The sequence below is a fragment of the Typopeltis vanoorti genome, chromosome 5 (assembly GCF_054136105.1).
Source record: "Typopeltis vanoorti isolate ZY-2024b chromosome 5, IOZ_Tvanoo_1.0, whole genome shotgun sequence".
Lineage (NCBI taxonomy): Eukaryota > Metazoa > Arthropoda > Arachnida > Uropygi > Thelyphonidae > Typopeltis > Typopeltis vanoorti.
In genome coordinates, this window is record NC_143553.1 from 26,771,249 (window position 1) to 26,795,740 (window position 24,492).

At 36.8% G+C, this 24,492-nt stretch overlaps 1 protein-coding gene across 1 annotated transcript in view; it reads left to right on the forward strand.

Annotated features, from left to right (window-relative positions):
• PAPLA1 (Phosphatidic Acid Phospholipase A1) overlaps nucleotides 1-24,492 on the forward strand; it is a 316,868-nt gene that overhangs the window by 271,596 nt on the left and 20,780 nt on the right. Inside the window, exon 15 of the mRNA XM_090392296.1 lies at nucleotides 22,120-22,320. Within this exon, the coding sequence (XP_090248422.1) occupies nucleotides 22,120-22,320 (201 nt within the window). The remainder of the gene's footprint in view (nucleotides 1-22,119; nucleotides 22,321-24,492) is intronic.

Consider the following 24,492-nt stretch of genomic DNA (forward strand, 5'->3'; position numbering starts at 1 on the left):
GGAGTTTATAACATACCCTGTTGTGCGGCTTGAATTACATCGGCCAAACTTCAAGGAGCTTTGAAATTAGGCAAAAAGAACACATAGGTGACGTCAATAACAACAGAGAAGAAAAATCGGGGTTAGCTTTTCATTTCTCAAGAACGAACCATACCATAGAGTGGGATAGAAGCACAATTCCTTGCATGAATTTTTAAGGAGGCCACAACAGTTGTCCGCTGTATACAAAACCTTAACAGGAACCAAGGACTAATCTTGCCCGTGATCTGGAAGACCCTTATCAGATCCTTCAACTCGCCAGAACTGAATTATAGTGCCAACTATAGAACATTCCTAAATAACAAGTGATATCATGCACGCTCTATGCATGTATTGTACGTGCTCTGGTCTTTGTTTAATATAATTGGAATCGGTTAATTATAGTTTGTAACAGTTTTTTACTTTTTAGTGCCTTACATCAGTTATGTACCCTGAAGATGCCAACAGCCTTAGTTGGTGAAACTAGTTTATATAACATAGTTGTTTATTATATGCACTTGATCAATATAATCTTATTAAAAGTCTTTCCAAAGTATTTGCTATTACCAGACTATTTTCTTCACAGAACTCTATTAATCTTTCTCCTCTTGGATTTCTATGTCCCAGGCATTGGTTTCCCATGCAGGAAGAGATCTTTTCTGAGCCTACTTTAGCATTTAGATCACCCATAACCATAGTTTTGTCATCTGATTTAGCGTTGTTTAGTGCATTTTGAATGTCTTCATAGAAACATTCTACATTGTCATCTGGGTAATCAGAAGTAGGTGCATATATTTGGACAATAAAAATATTAAAAGGTTGAGCTGCAATTTTTAATGCAATTATCCTGCCACTTATGGGTCAAAATCCAAGTAAGGATTGCACAATCTTATTTTTTAGTACAAATGCTACTCCATTCCTGTGACTGTCTCCACATGAGTATATAATTGAATGGCCCTTTCTGTTTATTTTTCCACTATTAGTCCATTTGACTTCACTGATACCAGCAATGTCAATTTTCATTGCTTCAAGCAATAAAGCCTGCTGTAACGATTACTTTGCTGAATGAAGATGGGACTTGAGTAACCAATGCAGATGACATAGTTGAGCTGTTTAATGATCACTTGAGTCCCATCTTCATACACCAAAATAATCCGTCCACTTTTCCTCATACTCACAACATAGCAGGAAAAAAAAAAAAAAAACTCTTTGGGATGCCAGGATTCCTTCATTAAATTATAAATTAAATATGGCAAGAAAATATATTCTTGGTTTCATCCTTTATCCAAGTGTAAGCAAAGTTTGTACATGAAGTAACTTCATGACTGGACTACTTGTATATAGAGGCTAACGGCTTCACATCAGTTGCATTTAGTATCCCATAATGCAAAGCCTAGATCTGTACAGACATGTATAATGCTATGCATTATGGGAAAGTCCACTACCCAGATCGGTTTCAAACTTTATTGAGGTCTCACCAGTGGAAGCCGAGACCCAGAAGAGAGATCAAGGTTGAAGTAATGCAGAAGTCATATATTTCCCATATACAAGTAGTAGTCTAAAGGTGCCACACCTTATTACTAAAATACTCTTCATTTGAGATAGAAGTTGAAAGTTTTTTCACTTGGTTACACTATAAATTAAAAATGCTAAGAAATTATATTCTTGGTTTCATCCTTTATCCAAGTGCAAGCAAACAAAGTTTGTTCATGAAGTAACTTCACAACTGGGCTGTTTGTATATAAAGGTTAATGACTTCACATCAGTTGCCTTAGTATCTATCCCTCAGTATGCCTTATGCATTAGTATCCATTTGCATCCCCCTCCCCTAGCATCCTTAGTATCTATCTCTTTCAACACATATCTCAAATCCAAAGTATTTTAGTAATAAGGTGTGCTACCTTTTGACTACTTGTATATGGGAAATATATGACTTCTGCATTACTTCAACTTTGGTATCTCTTCTGGGTCTGGCTCTCACTGATGATATTTATTAATGCTCATCATTGGGTTTGCTTACTTTCTGGGAAGTAGAGAGGCTCCACTTGGTGGTAGGTTGTCATCTGTCACTGGGTGGAACCACCACTGAGCTTTCTGTCCTGGAATGATTCAGGTCAGGAGTAATGAGTTTAGTAGTGATGATCCTTTATGATCACTGAGAGTTTTTGGAGAGGTATTCCTGCACTTAAACATACTTCGATAAAGGTTGAAACCAGTCTGAATAGTGGTCCTTCCTATAATGCATAGCATTATATATGTTCGTAAGGATATGTGCCCTGCATTATGGGATACTAAGGCAATTGATGTGAAGTCATTAGCCTCTATATACAAGTGACCCTGTCATGAAGTTACTTCAGGGACAAACTTTGATTTCACTTGGATAAAGGATGAAACCAAGAAAATAATTTCTTGATATCTTTAATGTATAATATAATCAAGTGAAAAAACTTTCAACATTCATTAAAATTAATGAATTATTTAAGACATGAGCACTTAGGATCTGTATTGAAGGTAGCTTATTACTTTGAACAGCAATACTGTGCTGAGTTCTTACAAGGACAGTATGCTGCTATTTCAGAAGCTATTCAGATATCATCAGTATTATTATTCTCTGCATTACACAGGTATGTGGAACATTTTAAATTATGACATAATACCCTCTCTCTGGGAGAAAAAATCTTTTATTAGAAGAACAAAGAAAATTAATTTTCTTTGTTCTTCTGATAAACAAAGCCAAATTCATTTTCAAACAGAATCCATGCCTCAAATACAGGATGATTATAATTAAAGTTCACATTTCTAAAGATTGTAACTGGGTAACTACTCAGCATTATGATTTAATATTTAACATGGTGATGTGTGCGGCATTATAATTTATTTTGTGCATAAACCATCTTTAGTTCTAAAAGTTGCCACTAGGGCAAAGCATGATGCTGCAGTACTGTAGTGGGTAATTCAAAATGTAACCACACAACGTATAGTAAGTTTGAATTCGGTAAAAACCCATTTCTCCACCCGCACACAAAATTATTATGGGCTGCAAGGCATTTCCAGTTTGTAGCACTCCACATTCTTCTTTAGACAGTGAACATTTTCCATAATTTAAATTACTATCAATCCAAGTTTCATCTAGATACATAATCGGTTTTTTTTCCTCCTGAAACATCTTATTGCTCTCAAATACTGTGTTCTAGATAAAACAAAGTCACTTCGCTCCATGATAAGTTCCCTTTTATTCTGGGACTTTTTAAAACAAAATCCAATTTCATGAAGTATTTTCCTTAAAGTTTATCTTTTCCAAGAAAAATTAATTTTTTCTTTAAGCACAGGAATCAATTTCGGAACAGTTGGCACTCTTTTCTCGACCATGTAAAATTCGTGAATAGTTCTTCTTATAACGTCTACATCAAAATCATTCAAAGCTATGGTTTCGATGGTTTTCTTTACTCTGGCGCTTTTTTTTAGGAGATTTAAATTTTGGCTTACCTTCACCTTTTGATTCTCTACGAATTCTTTTAACAGTCGGCCCCAATACGCCCGCAATTGCACTTGCACGTTTTATGACTTGAGAAAGGGGAACAAGGAGACGATTCTTTTTCGCAGAATGTCAGCACATTATTCAATATTCTTTTGCAAGAGCTACTGAAACGTTTAACAACAGAACTTATTGACTGTACTGGATCCATCATACAAATTAATAATAATAAAATAATGCAAAAAAGCGACAACAAACTTCAAGCTAGTACTAGTACAGCGACAGACAAGAAAGCACGTGATTTCGCATGTTGGCGACCAATTCGTACATCCTTCATGTCTTTCTCCCCTTCAGCATGAATCGACTATTCTTGGCAAAATGCCAAGGAGAGATCTACAAATGGTGGGTGAACTATAGTTATGAACATTACATTATAACAGTTAAAGAAGAAAACTTGAAGAAACTCTTGATTTAATTTTTAATGGTAGAAAATCATAAGACATGGTTTACATGCTATTAGCATATATCCAGAACAAGATGTATTTAAAATTTCATTCATAGAAGAAAAAGCCTTGCTAAACAAGGCCCTTTATGAATGTGTATATATTTTTAAAAAAGTCGAGCAAATGGCACAAGTCCTATGTGCTGTGTTGACAATGTTATAGTGTTAACCCTTCTGAAACATATCAGTTCATCTCTTCCTTTTTATTAAATGTGCAAGCTATGTAAGAATCACTTCATATCACAGTAGTTTTTTATATAGTGAAACCTCTGGGATATCCATTACTATAGAATAACACAGTAAGATTTAGCATTAGATGTGGTCTCTATCATATGCCACAGCAAGATTTAGCATTAAATGTGGTCTCTATCCACATCCGCCTTATCAAACCTCACAAATTTGGCCCTGCTCAACATGGAATCGAAAATGCTAACCACACGATCCAATGAAAAAATACCAAGTTACTACATAGATCCACATATAAACATGAATGGTTATATAAAGAAAGTGCTGAAGCCCTACTTCATAGATCCAATCTTAATTGAAATGACTTTTTCACTATTCCAAAAGTATGGGAAATTGTTGTCCTCAATTATATTCAATAATTTATCTGCTATATTTTAATTTAAGTAATTTTAATTTCAGCCCAGTAGTTTTTAATCCATGAACACATGACTGTGTACATAGAGCATGCACACTACTGTTTTTTGAATTCAATTCCTATTGTTGTTCTTTAGTTGTACTGATGATATCTTATGATACATAAGATGAAATATTTACATAATAAAAAAGTTATTTACTATAGCATATGTGTTATTCTATAGTTCACTTCAGTAGATTCTTCTGAAGCATTTTGCATTCAAAACATGTCTGTCATGATAAGCTTTGAAGTTATTTACACTACCTGCATTCACAATGCACACAGGCAATGCATTCCACTCACTAACAACTCTCCACATAAAAAATCTGCTCCCACAGCTTTCTTTACAACATTTTTATACAACTTCCAAGAATGGCCTCTCATTCTTCCCATCTTAGCATCCAGTCTTTTTATAATTTTTTCTTCCATATTAATCTGATAGAATCCCTTAAGGAACTTCAAGGTCTCTATCATATCTCCTCTTTTCCTCCAATTCCACCAACCTCTGTAATCCACGTTCTCTCAAATGCTCTTCATAACCAACACTCCATAGCCCTGATATCTATTTGGTTATTTGCCTTTGGACACTCTCTATTGTTTCTACATCACAATGAAAACTAGGTGACCAAATCTGAGCACAGTAGTTCATATGCGGTCTGACCAATGCCTTATATAGAGGCACCACCAATTCCTTATCCCTAAATGTCAAAGTACTTTTTATCATGGCAGTATGATGTGCAGTCTTTGCAGCACTTGTGATGTGTACTTGGAACTTCAGTTCACTGTCTACCATCACTCCAAGATCCCATATCTCATCCACTTTCTGAAGAACAGCTACATCAGTACAGTATGTAGCCTTATATTTCTGTTTCCCAAATTGTCTTGGTGTTTTACCAGTTGAAAATATGTTTGATTTTCATAGCACAGAAGATGACATGATTTATCTATCCTTTTGTATTGTGTATTTTTTGTATGTTAATCTGGTCTGGTCCGCCTAGCCTAGTGGCTTTGCACTTCGCACCCATATGCCCGGGGAAGGAGTGTCCTAGGTTCGATTCCTGTCAACGACGTGAGGAGCTTAAGGATCGTCCTCAGCCATAGTCAAGTTAGCCGGTCTTGGGCGTGGACAGCAAAGTTTTTTCCACCAGTTTATCTGAGGTTTTTCATCCCGCAAGCAGGCAAATCGGACTCGTGAACATTCAGGCTACAGTCATAGAAATATGACAAGGAAGGCAACGGGAAACCACCTTGTCTCCCTAGCAACCCTCTCAAAGAGAGGAAGCCACAAGATCGGATCGGAATCTGGTCTGAGGAATTCCCAGACCGCTACTAACATATGTAGAAGAAACACATGTAACAACTACAAAAATTAGACAATTAAATCATTGAGATGAAAACATTAAGAAAAATTGAAGACATATTAAAGCTAGCCAATGTGAACATGCAATGAAAACAATATTAAACAAAATCAGAAACTTATTAGTGAAATACATCCAAATTATTAGATCCAGAAATGGAAATAAGATTGAAAATGAATATAGAAAAACACAGGATAACAGGTGAACAAAGAAAATAAAGAACTGGATACCAAAGGGGGAGAGAAGTGACTGAGGAAAAGATGGTAGGATGGTCTTGAAAACAAGTTAGTATAAGCAACTAGGCTTAGTACAAAAAGAAGTAAAATCTGGTCTGATTTTTCCTGATTGTGGTATCTGTCCAATGTAGCTTGTTCTGCTTGCAGACATATATCTTATATACTTTTGGTGTGGGATTGAAAATGTAAAACCTCTGATTTTTGTTTCAATATTAAATTGGTTCTGTTAGTGATATTTTTTGTGTAAAAAAAGGGTGTATACCTTTATATGAGCAAATTGTGATAATCATGCCATTCACTAATTATTATAATGCCTTCTAAGCAATATTTTAACAGTGAGGTGTTGATGTTCTCTCTGTTCTTGTCTGATTCATTGACAATGTCCATCTTTTGTTTATTTATTTATTTATTTATTTATGTATTCTTATGGCAAAAGGAATACAAAGCAGCTACTGGTCAATGTCCAGTCTAGAAAGGCATTCCAGGGCCTCATCTATTACCTCGTGGATGTCCTGAAGGCCACTACCATGAAAATTAGCACCCTGGGTAGTCTTTAACAATAGAAGTAATCATCTGGGCCATAGGGGAACAATCACAATAAGGGTGGTCTCACAGTCTCAATTTCTGTAGTAGGTAGCCACATCTGCCCTGGTTAGTTCTGATCCTAGGAAGAGCAAAACCAGGCTGCAGAGCACAGGGATCTTCAATCAGGAAGCCATTTGTTGGAAGATTGTTGGACCAGTGTTCTCTCTACATGTCAGGTGTATGGTAAGGTAGCTGATGAGAATTCCTCTGTGGACCAGAAAAGGTTTCTTGATTTTAGGTGAAGACTACATGGATTTATGAGAGTCTGGTGCTGGGGCAAGAGTGGGCTGCTCATTACTTTATTAAATACTTTAATCGAGGCTTGTCTTCTCTGTATGGTGGAACAATGTCAGATAGGACAGGCAGCCAGGAGAGAGGGTGCTTCTCAGTATCCCAATAATTGAGCACATGGTAGAGTTTAGCTGGGTGCTATAATGTTAGTGTGTGCACTTCTTCCCCAGACAGGGGCACAGTATTCTGCTGCAGAGAGTGCGAGGGCTAGTGCAAATGACCTTAAGACATCAGCACCACAACCCCAGGTTGTTCCAGCATGCCACGAGATGATATTATTTCCCTTTTTAACTTTGTTGGACAGGTTGGTGATGTGCCTTTTATAGGTTAGGCTTCTGTCCAGGCTCGCTCCAAGGTATTTCAGGTGAGGCTCATGTTCTACCATTTTGCCATAGAAAAAGCTGTTTCGATTTGCTTCCGCATTGTTCAGGTGGAATGCTGCGGACACTGTTTTGTCGGATTGGGCTTCAGGTACCACTGCTTGAAGTGCACCTCCAGGATGTTCAGGTCTGTGTCCAAGATTGTTTCCAGGTTGGCAAAGGAGATAGACTGGTGTAAGATAGCAAGATCATCAGCGTATATATATATATATTTGCTTGAGTTGGCATGTGGTAAGTCAGACATGTAAATGTTAAATAGTAAAGGGAATAACACAGACCCTGTGGAAGACCGTTGTGGAGGAATCTGGACGTGATCTGTTTTCCACCAATATGGACCCGGATCTTTCTATTGGAGAGAATGGATTCAAACAGCTGGAAAGTTGTTTTGCACCTTATGATATTGCTTAGCTTTAGGAGGAGGCCCCTGGTCCAGACTGTGTCATAAGCTGATGTTAAGTTGATGAAAGTGACTCCAGATTTTAGTTTCTTCTGAAAGCCTGCTTCAATGTGTATTGTTAGGACCAGGACCTGGTCACAGAAACTTCTTCCCAGCCTGAAACCAGCTTGTTCAATCAGGAGTGCTCTTTCAATGAGTGCTGAAATTCTTTTAAGGAGAATTCTTTCAGAGAGCTTAAAGGTGGAGCAATGCAAGGAGATAGGTTGTAGAATTTTGACATCATTTGGATCTTTCCCTGGTTTTGGCACAGCAATTATTTTGGCTTTCCTCCACAGATTTGGTAGTTTTCCAGTTGTTATAATTATTGAGAAAAGGGCAGCCAGCCATGTTTGACCTCTTTGGCGAAGATATTTTAGAAACTTGTGGAGGACCATCCACTCCTGCAGTTTTGCCATTCTTGGTGAGTTTTAAGGCTTCCTACCTCTTCTCGAGATTCTCAAGAAGCTCAGAGGCCATCTTCAGATTTTTTCTGATGGAAGATTGCACAGTTATTTTTCTGGTAGAGCTGACACTTATCTAGGAGTTTTCAGTAAATGATTAGTCATTTGATCAGGATTTATCTCTGGTGGTTTGTATGTTGTTGGTTCTGCTCCCCCTAATTTTCTCAAAAGTGATCAGCTTTTCCAGCTAGATTTGGTGAAGTCAAGTTCATGGAGGGTTGAGATCCATCTTTTCTCTGTTTTTGTCAAGCGTTGCTGTGAACTCCTTAGCAATATTTGGGTCTTCAGTTTCTTCATGTTTCGCTAAAAGTTCCTCATTTTCCCTACTCCAGCATCGGATGTATTGTTTTCTGTAGCCTCTAGGAATAGAGGCTTTAGCTGCCGTTTTGATTAGTTTAACAAATATGGGATAGCAATTAGTTGTGGGTGGTATTGTATTGCTGTAATGATTTGCTCAATTTGTTTCTCAAATACAATTCAGTTTGATCTGTGAAGGTTTCCATTTAGTGAGTGGTGTTCCACTGATGATTGGGATTGATGTGCCTGTCTCTATTAGTGTAGGACAATGCTGGCTGTTAGGAAATCTGTTGAGGACAGTTCTGGTTGTTGGCAGAGGGTGGTCTTCAGAGTCTTTAGAGACTATGTACAGATCGGGGGTGTAGGTTCTCTTCCATCTGGCTGAGTGAATAGTGCCTTCCTGCTTGACATCGTAGATCAAATACAGATTATATGTATCCATCCAGTTCACTAGATTATTACCATCTTGGATGTTAGAGGAATAGCCCCATATGGTGTGAGGAGAGTTGAAGTCACCAACATAGATAGCAGGATGAGGTGCCGGTCGGTCCATCTGGTCAGGCCAGGAATGCGATGGTGGTTTGTAGACATTGTAGATGGTGGTATTTTGAATTTTAATACTATGGAGTATTCTGCTTCAGGCATACATTGGATTATGTCCTTGAGACTTGGCTGGATGTACGTTGCCATGCCATGCTTTCGATGGCAGTTATAAGACATAAGAATTAGGCCTGGGATCTCTGTTGAGAGCTCTCAGGCACCTCAGTTTCCTGGAGAGCCAGGAAGTCAATCGCTTTGTCTGTGACTATTTTTCTGATGACTTCGGCTTTGGATTTAGATAGTCCTTCTATGTTTAAGGAACAAATCTGGAGAGTGTTGTTTAGGGGGCTGTAACTTATTTTTTGAAGTTTGCCCTCCTCCCATACAAGCAATGCAATCCTTGTTATTCCAAGCGACGATTGAATCAGCATGGCGCTTCTTGAGTTGTGTTTTTATCATGGTTGCTGCAAGTGGTCCAGGTGACTTGGTATCTTTGGAATGCTGGCTAGAGAAATTAGCTTCATGTTCTATCTTTTGTGATTGATAATGATGGGATGTGGTGTGCTGATAATTTTTTAACAACCAGTATACTTAAACAAGATGTGACTAATGTATATTTACAACGATTTGGAATACCAAAATACAAACAATAAAATATTCATTTCTTATTCTAATTTTCATATAGCCGATTGTGATTAGTCTCTTATATTCTTAACCAATCCATGGTCACAATTTAATGATGATTTGACAAATGGAGTTGCAATCCAATCTGCTTACTCTTAAATTTTGTCGTTATTAAATCCAAAATGTGATTTGTTGTTAAAGTAATTTTTATCATTGTACAAATTCTGTTCATTTATACTAAAACCCCTTTCAGCTTCAGCAGTACTGATTGCAGTAATGCTATCTCTATAGTTTTTAGAATACTTGCAGGGATTGAAACATTTTTTAATTCTGCATTATTATCTACAACATTCTGAAAATCATTCAAATCAGTTTCAGATTTTAAAATTTCACTTAAATGGTAAATTTTTTTTTTCACTTACTATCTATGTGAAGTTAGTAATTCATAAGACCAAGTAGATAGTTTTAATGAATCGATTAAAGTATTGAATAAATGAATATTGAATATAATGAATTTAGATCAAAGAAACTGATAACCTGCCCCAATCTCAGGAAATAATACCCAAGAAGGTATTGGCATTCAGTTGTATTACTAACTTCTTGAACTTATCTTTTACCAAGCTAGAGTTAAAAAAATTTAATTATTACTAAAGCCAACAAAGGAAAAGGCTGTTGTCATTCAAGATAAAAGAGAATATAATAGAATAATATCTATTACGTCAAGACTGTTCTACTTATGGGCCCCTTCCTTCTGATCCTACTTGTAGTCTGATAAACAAATTTAATTCTCTATTAATAATATTTCTGATTGGATTGAAACACAAAAGAAAAAAAAGCTTAAAACCTTCTATGGTCATCCACATAGATTATACAAGGTCTACTGGAAGTTCATAAACCAGGTATTCCTTTATGACCGGTTGTTGACTGTATAGGATGTTCCACTTATAAGATATCTAAATACATACTTGTAACTTCTAATAGAAGACTACTACTTATATTAAAAAAAATACTTTGGATTTTAAAAATAAAATTTGTGATATTTGTCTAGGTACTTCCAATGTTATGGTTAGCTTAGATATTGTATCATAGTTTACTAATATTTCTTTATCACACACCATTGAATTACTTCAAGAAGAATTTCCTTCAGATATTGTTTAACTGCTTGATTTTTTATACATTTTGATTGTTTCACCCTTAAAAACAAATTATATCAACAAATGGAATGAACAGCAATGGGCAGTCCTATTTTTCCTATCATTGCCATCTACTTCATGGAACACTTTGAACATTATATCTTTGATAACATTTCACCTTGACCTACACATTGCTACAGATATGTGGATGATATTTATGCAATTTGAGATGGATCTTCCTCTGAGTTACAGAAAGATGTTGGAAGTTTATTTTCCACTTGGTTAGACTATAATAAATTTAGTTTAATCCTTTACCTAAGTGTAAACAAACAAAGTTTGCACCTGAAGTATCTTCAGGACTGAGGCAACTCGTAGTAAAGGAGGACCAAGCTCTCATCATTCCTTGTCTCAGTATCTCCCATAATGCAAAGCACATCTCCTTGCAGAAATGTATAATGCATTAAGGGAAGGGCCACTACCCAGACTGGTTTCGACCTTTATTGAGGTCTCATCAGTGGGAACCAGAAGGGGTGATACTAAGGCAGAAGCAATGGAGAGGTCATATTTGCCTATACGAGTTACCAAAAGGTGTACCACCTTATTATTAAATTACTCTGGATTTAGAGAAAAATGTTGGAAGTTTATTTTCTACTTGGTTAGACTATAATAAGTTTAGTTTAATCCTTTACCCAAGTGTAAGCAAACAAAGTTGCACCTGATGTATCTTCAGGACTTCCACCTTTACTACGCATTGCATCAATCCTGAAGATACTTCAGATGCAAACTTTGTTTATTTATACTTGGGTAAAGGATTAAACAAAATTTATCATCATCATCAAATTCCTGCTATGTACCCTCAAAGGGTGTACAGGATATACATGAAAAAAAAAATTACATCATTATTAATTTCCTATCTACAATTTTTCTCCAAATCAGTCTGTTACTTGTCAAGACTCCAACATTATCAGATCTTATATTTCTATCGTCTAAGGCACTTTGTACCGTATCAATCCACCTATATCTTGGTCTTCCTCTGGGTCGTTTTGCTGCCAACCTGGCAGAGAACACTTGTTTTGCTAATCTTTCCTCGCCCATTCTGTTTAAGTGACCATACCACCTGAGATTAGCTCTCTAATGCATTCCTGGATGCTGACAATGTCAAGTTCTTTCCTAATATCCTCGTTTTTAATATGATATTGCCATTGATGCCATCTGTTCACACCTATAATCTTTCTCAGGACCCTCATATCTGTGGTCTCTAGTCTTTGATCAAGTGTTTTACTTCTGACCCAGCTCTCAGATCCATAAGTTAAAACTGGTTTGAACACTGTCTTGTATACAGCTAATTTAGTGTTCCGACTAATTTCTCTCTTATTTGCTATGAATTTATTCAATTGACTTCCCACGATACCAGCTTTGCTGATCCTGTTGTCTATTTCTATATTTAATTTACCATCTTCAGTAAAAAATCGTGCCTAAATAGCTGAAATGTTTTACTTGTTCCACAGGTTCTCCATTCACAACGCATTTGACATTTTCAATGATTCTGCCTATTTTCATTCTGTTTGTCTTTTTATTATTATTATACTGATTTATTATACTGACCTTCATATTATATCTATTACAACAGCTATTCAATTTAGTCAGAGAATCTTGCAGACTTGTAGCGGATTTATTTAGAAGTATAACATCATCCCCATAAAGCAAAGAGCTGACATTAACATCTCCAAGTTTGATATCATGTTTAATACCACTTTCCTTCATAATGTGATCCATATAGATAATGAATAACAGAGGGGATAATGTACATCCTTGTCTCACACCAGATTTAACATTAAACCATCTTCCTGTACTTCCTTCAATTCTAACTGCTGAATTACAACTCAAATAAAGACTAAGTATTGCTTGATATAATGCCCCATTGACACCATATAACTGTAGCGTATTGAATAGCTTCTCTCTTGGCACCTTGTCATATGCCTTTTCCAAATCAACAAAACTTAAATACAGATCTTTGTTATATTCCCATGCTTTCTCGACTATTTGTCGTAAAGTGAAGATCTGATCCTGACAGCCTCTATTTGGCCTGAATCCAGCTTGTTCTTCACCAAGCTTTTCTTCCACAATTCTTCTCAACCATTTCTCAAGTATACTTGCATAGATCTTGCCAGGAACACTCAGTATGGAAATACCTCTGTAATTCTCACATGCAGTTTTATTTCCCTATTTATATATGGGTACTATGAGAGCTTTACTCCAATCATCGGGAATTCGTCCCTCTGTCCAGGCTTTCTGAACTATGCAGTGCAGCCACTGTAAGACTCTCACACCACCACCATACTTCAGCATTTCTGGTCGAATATCATCTACTCCTGCTGCCTTTCCACATTTCAAGCCTTTGATGGCTTTTTCTACTTCAAGTATGGATATGTATTCCTGACTGCATGCCTGGTCAGTGTTTTTTACCACTGTGCTGTCATCACTGCTTGTTTCATTTAGCAGTTTTTCAAAGTAATTACTCCATACTTCAAGGATATCTTTTTCTCCTGTTTTCATGTCACCTTAATCATCTCTAACTCCTTTTACAGCACACTTTCCTCCATTGCTAAGCTTCTTCAACAACCTCCAGAATATTTTGCCACCTTCTTGATATTTATTTTCTATATTCTTGCCAAAGTCCTCCCATGACTTTTGTTTAGCTAGTTTTACACAGTTTTTAGCATTCTTGCATTTGTCTCTATATTCTCTAAGAGAACAAGCAGACTTATTTTGACAGGAACTTTTGATATGCTTTCTTCTTTTCCTTCACTGCCTCTTTAACTTTCTGTGTCCACCAGGGAGTTCTGATTTTTTTATCCTTACAAACAACCTCACCACATGCCTCTCTGGCAGAATTAATCAATGTTTTCTTCAGAGTTTGCCACCGAATCTCCAAGGTTTGATTCCTGTTCTCAAACTCTTTCATTTTTTCTTCAATAATCTTTGTGTATTTTAATCTACAGTTCACATCTGAGAGCTGCTCAACTTTTATTCGCTTTAAAACTTTCTTACATGTTATTCTTTTCAATATGAAATTCAATTTTATCCTGCTCAAGACTAAATAGTGATCACTTCCAATTTCAAATCCTCTGTACACTCTGGTGTCCTGCACCAGGGAGAAAACATCACTATCAACAATAACATAGTCAATGAGACTTTTCTTATTCCTAGCCTCTTCTCTCCATGTGAATTTGTGCACATTTTTATGTTGGAACATGGTGTTAGTAATAACCAGTCCATGTCCTGAGCAGAAATCCAACAGATATTTGCCATTATTATTAGCTTTGCTCTTTTCTCCAAATTTTCCCAAAATATTTTTGTATGTCTCACAATCATTTCCTACTCTGCTATTTAGATCCCCAACAAGGACCAACTTTTCATTTTTCATTGTGTCATTGGCTTTTTCTAAAGCCTCCAAAAATTCCTCCACTTCTGCCTTAGTAGAACCTTCTGTGGTACGATAGGCACAAATAAGTTTCATTGTCCAGTTCCCCATTCTCATATTTGCCCACATTACTCTACTTGAGACTGACTGCCATTCAAGAAGATTAGCCTCGTATTTTGTGTTGAATACTATGGCTACTCCTTCTTTTCCTTGATTGTCATTGCCTGAATATAACATTTTGTATTTATTGCTCAGAAAGATCTCACCAGTTTTGGTCTTTTTTGTTTCAGTCACCCCTATTATGTCAATCTGGTACTTATCTAATTCCTCAGCTAGCTCCATTTCTTTGCCATTCAGGCTTCTTACATTGATAGTACCAATCTTTAACTCAGGTGATGTTGAGTTGGGGTTTGTTTTCAGATTTGTTCCAGTAGCTGACTTTTCGCTGTTCGCCCTGGTTCCCTTCCAAAAATAATGGGGGTCTTGCTTAACCGGGCGACGCCCCAGCCGGCATGAAATTTTGTCATGTTGTACCATCATTTTTTATTTTAGTTTAACCAATAAGAATACAATTTGGTTGGCTAAATCCCAAATTGGCAGCCCATCCTTGTTCGTTCAGTATCCAAGTAGATACCCAACAGGGTGCATCACGAGAAGGTGAGGATTGGACATTAGGTCAGAATCCCTGGTCGGTTCTCTGCATTCCTTGAAAGGCTATGTGGAGGTCTCCTCTCAGTTATACAGCTTTGACCTTTAAGCACCCCACAAAATTTATTTATTATATGTTAAAGATACCAAGTTATTTTAAATATAAACCTGTTTTTTACTCCATTTCCCAAGTAAGCAAACAGACAAGTCAGTCAAGTTTATGCCTGCAAGTGTTGCAAATCTAGCTGACCCTGCAGGTAGTGCAAGTCAAGGCAACTCGTGGTAAAGGTAGAATAAGCTCTGATCACTATTCTTAATATTTACCCTTAATGCGAAGCTCATCTCCTGGAGGAGATGAATGATGCTATGTATTAAAGGCAAAGGGCCACTACCCAGACTGGTTTCGACCTTTATTGAGGTCTGGTCAGTGGGAGCCAGGCTAAGAAATACTATGTTTTAAGTAATACAGAGCTTATAAATATTTTACTATATTTATGGGTAAAAAAAAAAAACTCTCTACAAAAATTAACCAAGTGGAAAATAAACTTCCAACATCTTTCTCTAAATCCAGAGTAAATTAATAATAAGGTGGTACACCTTTTGGTAATATCGTATAAGTAAATATGACCTCTCCATTGCTTCTGCCTTAGTATCACCTCTTCTGGGTCTGGCCCCCACTGATGAGTCCTCAATAAAGGTCAAAACCGGTCGTGTAGTGGCCCTTCCCTTAATGCATAGCATAATACATGTCCGCAAGGAGATGTGCTTTGCATTATGGGAGATATACTGAGACAAGGAGTGATGAGAGCTTGGTCCACCTTTGCTACGAGTTGCCTCAGTCCTGGAGATACTTCAGGTGCAAACTTTGTTTGCTTGCACTTGGGTAAAGGATTAAACTAAATTTATTATAATATTAGAGTTACAGAAATTTCTTTCCAATTAAGTACATGTCATCCCAGGATCCAATTCATCTTAGAAAAATAAATAGATAACCAAAGAACCTTTTTTGATCTTCTAATACTTCATAAACCAGATGGAAGTGTACAATTTTCAGATTATTATAGGAAGAAGACTCATAGGCTATCATATCCATGCTGAATCTCACCACCATTCTAGTCAAAAGGCTGGAGCTATTAAAACCTTATTATATTGTGCTTATTCTTTTTTTTTTTTTTTTTTTCTGATGAACTTTTACATATAGAATTATAACCATTAAATCCACCTTTTTATCAAATGGTTTTAAGAATTCTTTCATCAAAAAAGCATGTAACAGTTGTATCTATGCTTCTTCTAATACAGAAGAAATAACTTGCATTCCTATCCCTTATGCGCTAGCCATTTCTGAATGTATAACAAAAGTTTTAAAACCACTGAATATTTTTGTTGCCCATCAGAAGAATCTCCACCTTTTTCATTTCTAAGACCAAGCTTCCACCTCTAGGTTTTTAAAGGATCTACCAGATTTCTTTCTCCTTCAGTTTATCTTATTTGGGACACACTGGAAGATCTACTGATCTTCATCTAGAAGAACAAGTCTTATATTAAATATCATTAACCTTGAACAATCTGGACTTGCTGATCATCTGACCATCTACACTAAACATAGAGTTCATTGGAACAAAACAAGAGTCTTTCACATAAGTTGTTTCCTCATAGAACATCTTTATAAAGAGATGTGTGAAACTTCATTCTTATTATTTTTTTTAGCTATTTAGCCTATTTTTGTTTAGGAGTGCCCCTTTCTATAATGTCACTCCATTCTCCTAGCATACACAGATGCAGTGGTCTGTCTTCCCCTTTATGGGAAATAGTACTTTTTAAATTTGCTGATCTTTTCTGACTTTATTTGTGTGTGTGTTTTAATTTTCATTTAGGAAATATTGATCATTTTGGCTATCTTACATTAGCCACTAAGGAGCTGCTTTTTAGAATTGTCTTATATTGTGTTTTTATGTTGTTCCCACCAATGAAAGGTTATTTATGAACTTATAGTACACTATGTACTGTGGGTGGCTAAGGATTCTTTTCCCACTTTTTATCAATTTTATATAGAAACCCTGTTCTAGAGAGCAAACATGGAACTTTTTTTTCAAGCCACTTCAGTCCTCCAATAAGTTGGGAACTGGTCTCATACTAGATCATAAAATTCATCTACCACCTAAAGACAATCATAAACATCCAAGCCCATGGCAAGATTCGAACTCGTAGTCTGTTGGGTTGAAGAGTGGGTATGCTACCACTTGGCCAACGATCGCCAGCTTTGTTGATATCCGTTCTACACATACCAGCCACTGAATTAGAAACTTTTATTTTATGTATAGGCATGCAACTGCCAAGACCAATCCTCTTCAATTTCCTGCACATAGTTCAGGAAATTGAAGAGGATTGGGAACACGGGTTGGGAACAGCTTTTGTTAAATGCTTAAGTCAATTGCTGCACACAGGAAGTTCCATTTGTTTGTACAACCCTTCTCAGACAGCGACAATATCGTTCCTGACAGACTGTCTTAGGACCACAATTATGCTTCTTAGACAAGCAATGTGGGTTTTTTCTGATTAGACACCTGGGATATCTCACCTTTTGAGGAACGAGTCAGCTCTGCTGATTGCAGAAATCATAACTCCAGCCAGATGGGCATCCACAATAAGTCCTGTATTAAACTTTGAAAGTTGATCATTGACAATTCCTGACCAGCAGCATTCTTAAATGGTTGCCTAGAACATGTGGTGACACATGACCAAGTATTTTGTATATACACTCTGTAAGTGATATTTACGTACATCTACATAAAGGTTTCTAATTCAGTGGCCAGCTTATGTATAATCCTGTATTGAAGATGCTTATGATACTTAGGTGAAAATTCTACAATAAATAAGTCTGGTGGTAAGGCTATGAGAGTAATTTTTAAGGAAATTACAACACAGAATGATATTAACTAAAATAAATTTAATTAATATTCCAGTATTTCGGCAGTCAAATTGCTATCATCAGGGAACAAAATATTATTATTACTTGACACCTCCAGGGAGTTCAAAGACTCATTGAAGGAGGACACCTACTCTACAGCTCTGTCTCCACCACTCAATCCACCAACTACAACGAATCGCAACTACCTTCAATATCTACACTGACGCCATCTACTGCCGACCACTACCACTAGTATTTTCACAAACATCACAAATATCCATACCCATGAGAGGATTCGAACCCACAGCTTTTGGCTGGAGAGCAGATATGCCAACCAGGCTGGCATATTCGGATTGAAGTATGGTGGATGAGAACTTCCCAAATTTGGGGCAGTTTCATGCATTCAAATTTGTTGAGGTTAGGGAACTTTCTAAAGGCAGAAGCAAATTCCAGGACACCTGCTTCCCCCTCTCCAGATCAGAGACTACATTAGAGCTATCACTATTCCACTTATCCAAGGTACATCTAAAAAACTAGCAAAAATCTTTAAAAAATACAACCTTTCAACTACTTACAGACCATATAAAAATTTAGCATCCCTTATCCATTCCAAGACCAACCACAGTCCCTAGACCTGCCAGGTCCCTTGTAAATTATCCTACTATGGCTGAATAGACAGGACAGCCAACAACAATACTTTTTCTTGAATCTGCTTCTGTCTTACTAGATTACCCTAACCTCATCAAATTTGGTTGCATGAAACTGCCCCAAAGTTGGGAAGCTCTCATTCTCCATACTTCAGCACAACAGCCAAGGATGCTCAACTTAGCCTGTTAGGAGGCACTATTTAGAACTTCAGACCTACTCTCAGTTGATATACTTCATCTTCATTACTTAGTGTAGTGCCTGCATGCATGTATCTTATTATATCTTGTTTTCTGAAGATGGTAATTTGGCTTTGCCAAAATATTGTAATATTAAATTTATTTTAGTTAATATTAGTCTTCATTATAATTTCATTTTTTACTAAATAGCTTAAGGAAATTACAACGTATACTAGGATATACATTAAAATAAATTTTAATACACTTCCAATATTTCGGCAACGTCACGTTGTCATTTTCACAGGAACTTAAAAGCAAGACATGTGCATGCAAGCACAACAAACAGTAAATGAGGACGCTATTCTTTCTCCTAAAAGTGCTGATGGTGTCCCCTAGTGGGCAATGTTGGTATTCTTGGGCGATTGGGCTGAAGGTCTTCTGATGTAGGTTTCCCAAATTTGGGGTAGTCTCATGCACCCAAATTTGTTGAGGTTTGGGTTGTTTCTTAGGGCTGAGGCTGATTCCATGAAAAGCCTTTTGTATTTGAATTTACTACGGTGTATTATCGTGGCTTTCTTCCACCATATTCTATGGCGTGTATCCAGCGCATGGTCTGCAAGACCAGAGTGGCTGTATTGGTGAAACCGGATGTAGTCCTTATGTTCTGAAATTCTGATATTAGCTGTCCTGCCTGTTTGGCCAAAGTAGGACAGCTTACAGCTGCAAGGGACCTGGTATACACCAGGTAGGTCTAGGGGGGGGGTGAGGTTGGTCTTTAGTAGAGCGGATAAGGGATGCCAATTTTTTATATGGTCTGTAACAAGAAATTAAATAATGTTTTTTTAGGATTTTTGTAATTTTTTTCTGAGGTGCCTCGGATATAGGGTATGGTGATGGATTTAGAGTAATCCTTGTTGTGTGTGTGTGGGGGGGGTTGTGCTTTATTGGTTTCAATATTTTTTTTTGAGGGGGTAGCCATTGGCTGAGAAGGTGTTGAGAATGTGGTTTAGTTCTGTGATTAGGGCATTGTCATTTGAACAGGTAAGTTTAGCCCTGGTGTGTAGTGTCTTAATGATGCCATATTGTTGCGAGGGTGTGTGTGGGGGGGTTTGTTGGTGAATGTATCTGCCTGTATGGGTGGGTTTTCTATAGATTGAGAAAACCAAGGTTCCATCAGGTTGGCAGGTGACCAGTGTGTCTAAGAAAGGAAGGCAGTTTTTTTTTTTTCTTCTTCCAGGCTGAATTTAATTCTGGGGTGTTGGTTGTTTAAGTGTGTTAAGGAGAGGAGTGCATCGGAGTCATGTGGCCAAATAGCGAACACATTATCAACATACCGAAGCCATATGGTTAGTTTTTGTGTGGCAGAGTTTAAAGCTTTCTCTTCAAAAGTCTCCATATAAAAGTTGGCCAAGGGTGGGGAGAGTGGAGAACCCATGGCCAACCTCTATTTGTTACAAACAAATAGAGGAGAACCCCTCTATTTGTTTGTAGAATTTTCCTTGCCAAACAAAATAGCCTGAGTTCATTGTGAACTGAAATAGGGCTGTGATATCGGGAGGAAATTTAGCTTGGATTAGCTCTAAGGATTCTTTGAGTGGGACATTTGTGAATAAGGAGGAGACATCAAAACTGACCATTACATCAGTGTGTTTGAGTGTAAGGTTTTCTATGCTGGCTTTGAAGTGGGATGAGTTTTTTATGTGTGAAGGTGTGTTGCCAGTATAATAGTGTGTGAGAGCTTTGGCCAAATGTTTAGCTATTTTGTATGTGGGGGAATCAATGCCATCCACTATGGGACGTAATGGCACATTTTCCTTATGTATTTTTGGGAGTCCATAAATACGGGGGGGGGGGAGATGGAGTTAAATTGTTTTAATTTGTTAGTGACTTCTACAGGCCAAGAGGTGACCTGCTTAAGGAGCCTGTGGAGTTTTCTGATTTGTGAGTTGGTGAGATTATACTCGATAGGGAGGTAAGTAGCCCGATCTATGGACTATGGCTGAAAGCCACAATAATACACCATGATAAATTCAAATACGAAAGGCTTTTCATGGAATCAGCCTCAGCCCTAAGAAACAACCCAAACTTCAACAAATTTGGGTGCATGATACTGCCTCAAATTTGGAAAACCTACATCAGAAGACCTTCAGCCCAATCACCCAAGAATACCAACTTTGCCTGCTAGGGGACACCATCAGGACTTTTAGGAGAAAGAATAGCTTCCTGCTTTGCCTCATTTATTGTTTGTTGTGCTTGCGTGCACGTGTCTTGCTTCTAGGTTCCTGTGAGGATGGCAACGTGACGTTGTCGAAATATTGGAAGTGTATTAAAATTTATTTTAATGTATATCCTAGTATACATTGTAATTTCCTTAAGCTATTTAGTAAAAATTCATAACCAACGTCTAAGCCTTTCCACGAGAATTATAATTTCCTTAAAAAAATATAGCTACGATAAATAAGTTTTAACTTGAATTTTCCTCCATGTTTATAGTTATTATTGTGCCAGCTCATGGTATTGGAATTCCAATATTGAAACATTAATTGGTCCTTAGTTTTATTTTCTCCCATTCACTGAAGACTTTCAAGTATTGCTAGTTGAAGTATATTAAACTTTGAGTAACTGTTGAACATGTTCTTCTACTGAAGAGTGATAAATTTTAGAAGAAACCTATAGCTCAGGTCAATAAACAAAGAAAATTGGTTGGAAACAGAAAAGGAAATTTTGGGAAATCATACATTAATGACAGAACACAAAGGATTGGTAGGAACCATACATAAAGCATAAAATGAAAAAGTGCATTTGCAAATAATAGGAGACACAAGAAAGAAGAGACCTAGAAAAAATAATTATAAAAATGAAAATCCAGAATTAACATTTATATTTTAAAATGTTATGTTAGCTTAAAGTATTTTTGCTTACCTGATATTTTCACAATGAACTAAATATGTGGGTTGTACCATTAAAATAAAAACTAACCTCAAAACTTCAGCAGTCAATTAATTTTAAACACATGTATAACTACCCTGCCTTAACCAATCTAAGGACAGAGATTGGTGCATCCATTGTGAATAAGTTGGCTTCCTATTGGATATTAGATCTCTGTCCAAACCTCATTTCTGTATGTTGTGCTTTGTAATCATATTTTGATTTCTCTAATCTTGAGAATTAACTGCCATTAAACCTTCAACAAAATAATATGTATAACTAACACATGTCTAAATTCATATTTAAATGTAATTGATATTAATGTCTGTTAGATGTTAAAACTGAAAGTATGCAATATGGTGAAAGATATTCTCTTATGTGTAGATTTTCATATTTTGTTCTTTTATTTAGAGCTAAAGGAGAATATTTCTAAGCTAGGAACAGATTTGAAACACATATTCATGGATTCTTTACGATACACGTGGGATTCAATACGCACATTTGCTAGAGCCCATAGATTTCCATCACCACAAGTTGAGGAAGAAGTAGAAAAGATGGTGCAAGAAGAAATAAAAAAAAGGGAACAGGAGGAAGAGGAGGAAGAGGAGAGATGTAAGTTTTCTGAATAAATACAACTAGCTACTTTATTAGTTTATATAATGAAATGGCAGTTGCCAAAAATCTATATTTTGTTTTAGGATTTTTAGCATAAATTTATAGCTATCATTTTACCTTGCTACGTTATTTAATACCACATTATGAAGGAATGTGGTATTAAACCTGATATCAAAATTGGAGATGTTAATGTCAGCTCTTTGCTTTATGCGGATGATGTTATACTTCTAAATAAATCCGCTACAAGTCTGCAAGATTCTCTGACTAAATTGAATAGCTGTTGTAATAGATATGGTATGAAGGTCAGCAATAAAAAGACAAAGACAATGAAAATAGGCAGAATCATTGAAAATGTCAACTGTGTTGTGAATGGAGAACCTGTGGAACAAGTAAAACATTTCAGCTACTTAGGCACAATTTTTACTGAAGATGGTAAATTAAATATAGAAATAGACAACAGAATCAGCAAAGCTGGTATGGTGGGAAGTCAATTGAATAAATTCATATGGAATAAGAAAGAAATTAGTTGGAACACTAAATTAGCTGTATACAAGACTGTGTTCAAACCAATTTTAACTTATGGATCTGAGAGCTGGGTCAGAAGTAAAACACTTGACCAAAGACTAGAGACCGCAGATATGAGAGTCCTGAGAAAGATTAGAGGCGTGAACAGATGGCATCAATGGCAATATCATATTAAAAATGAGGATATTAGGAAAGAACTTGACATTGTCAGCATCCAGGAATGCGTTAGCAGAGCTAATCTCAGATGGTATGGTCACTTAAATAGAATGGGAGAGGAAAGATTAGCAAAACAAGTGTTCTCTGCCAGGTTGGCAGGAAAACGACCCAGAGGAAGACCAAGATATAGGTGGATTGATACGGTACAAAGTGCCTTAGACGATAGAAATATAAGATCTGATAATGTTGGAGTCTTGACAAGTAACAGACTGATTTGGAGGAAAATTGTAGATAGGAAGTTAGTAATGATGTAATTTTTTCATGTAGTACTGTCATATCCTGTACACCCCTTGAGGGTACATGGCAGGAATTTGATGATGATGATGATGATGATTTTACCTTGCTACGTTATTGGTAGTTAGCATAACACAACAGACATAAGTAACACAACAGACTTAAAATACTATGAGCACTTAATCTCTTTTGGACATGGACAAAGTTGGTGGTGTTTGTCTGATCTATTAGGGAATGTTTTATGAATAAGATTAGCTGGCCTATTTGGCCGAGTGGTTAGCGTATCCGCTATCCAGCCAAAAGGCTACTGGTTCGAATCCTGCGTTGGGCATGGATGTCTGTGAAGATACTAGTGGTGGTGTCAGTAGATGGCGTTGATATGTTCGCTGTAGTTGGTGGAGACGGAGAGTTGTAGAGTGGGTTCCCTACCTGGATGAGTCTTTGAACTCCTTGGAGGTGTCACATAATGATAAACCAGTTACTTATTTTTACCATTCTTGAGGGACAAAAATTTCTACAATCTGTCTGTATACTACTGCAGATTAAGTACCCACTTCTGGGAATGTTTTGTAATGTTCAGGCTCATCATACTACTACTACTGTAGATAACAGTTATTTAAAATTAAAAATTAAAAGCTGTGTACCTCATCTGTATTCACTGGAGACAACTCACTTGGATTTGAGCACTTGTGGTCACATCTTAAGAAGTGTCTGTCACAGATAATTAGATGGTCAGACTTTATCTTAATTCAGTCATTCATAGTTTGTTTTCTAGTATATCTATGTTATTCTACAGAATATTTATAATTCTTAAGATAATTATGTACTCGATTATGTGTACTTGCTGCAAATACTATACACCCAAGCGCTACCCACAGAATTGCATATGCCCAGTTCTGTTAGTAGCTCTGTGTGCAGCCAACATTCACGTGCTTATCAGTAGAGAGAGAGAGTTGTCTAGCTGTGCAGGTTAACATGCAGTGGGGATATTATGAGAACCATTTAGCTGTGATAGCACTTCACAAGGTTGGAATGCAGGTGCCTGTTATTTTCAATATGCTAAAAACACCCTGGATCAGCAGGATGTTTGTGTATCAGATTATTAACCATTATGATGATACAGAGGACATATCTAACCACCAAAGAACAGATCGATTATGCCTGCTTTAGGATGCAACAGCTTGTGAGGACTGT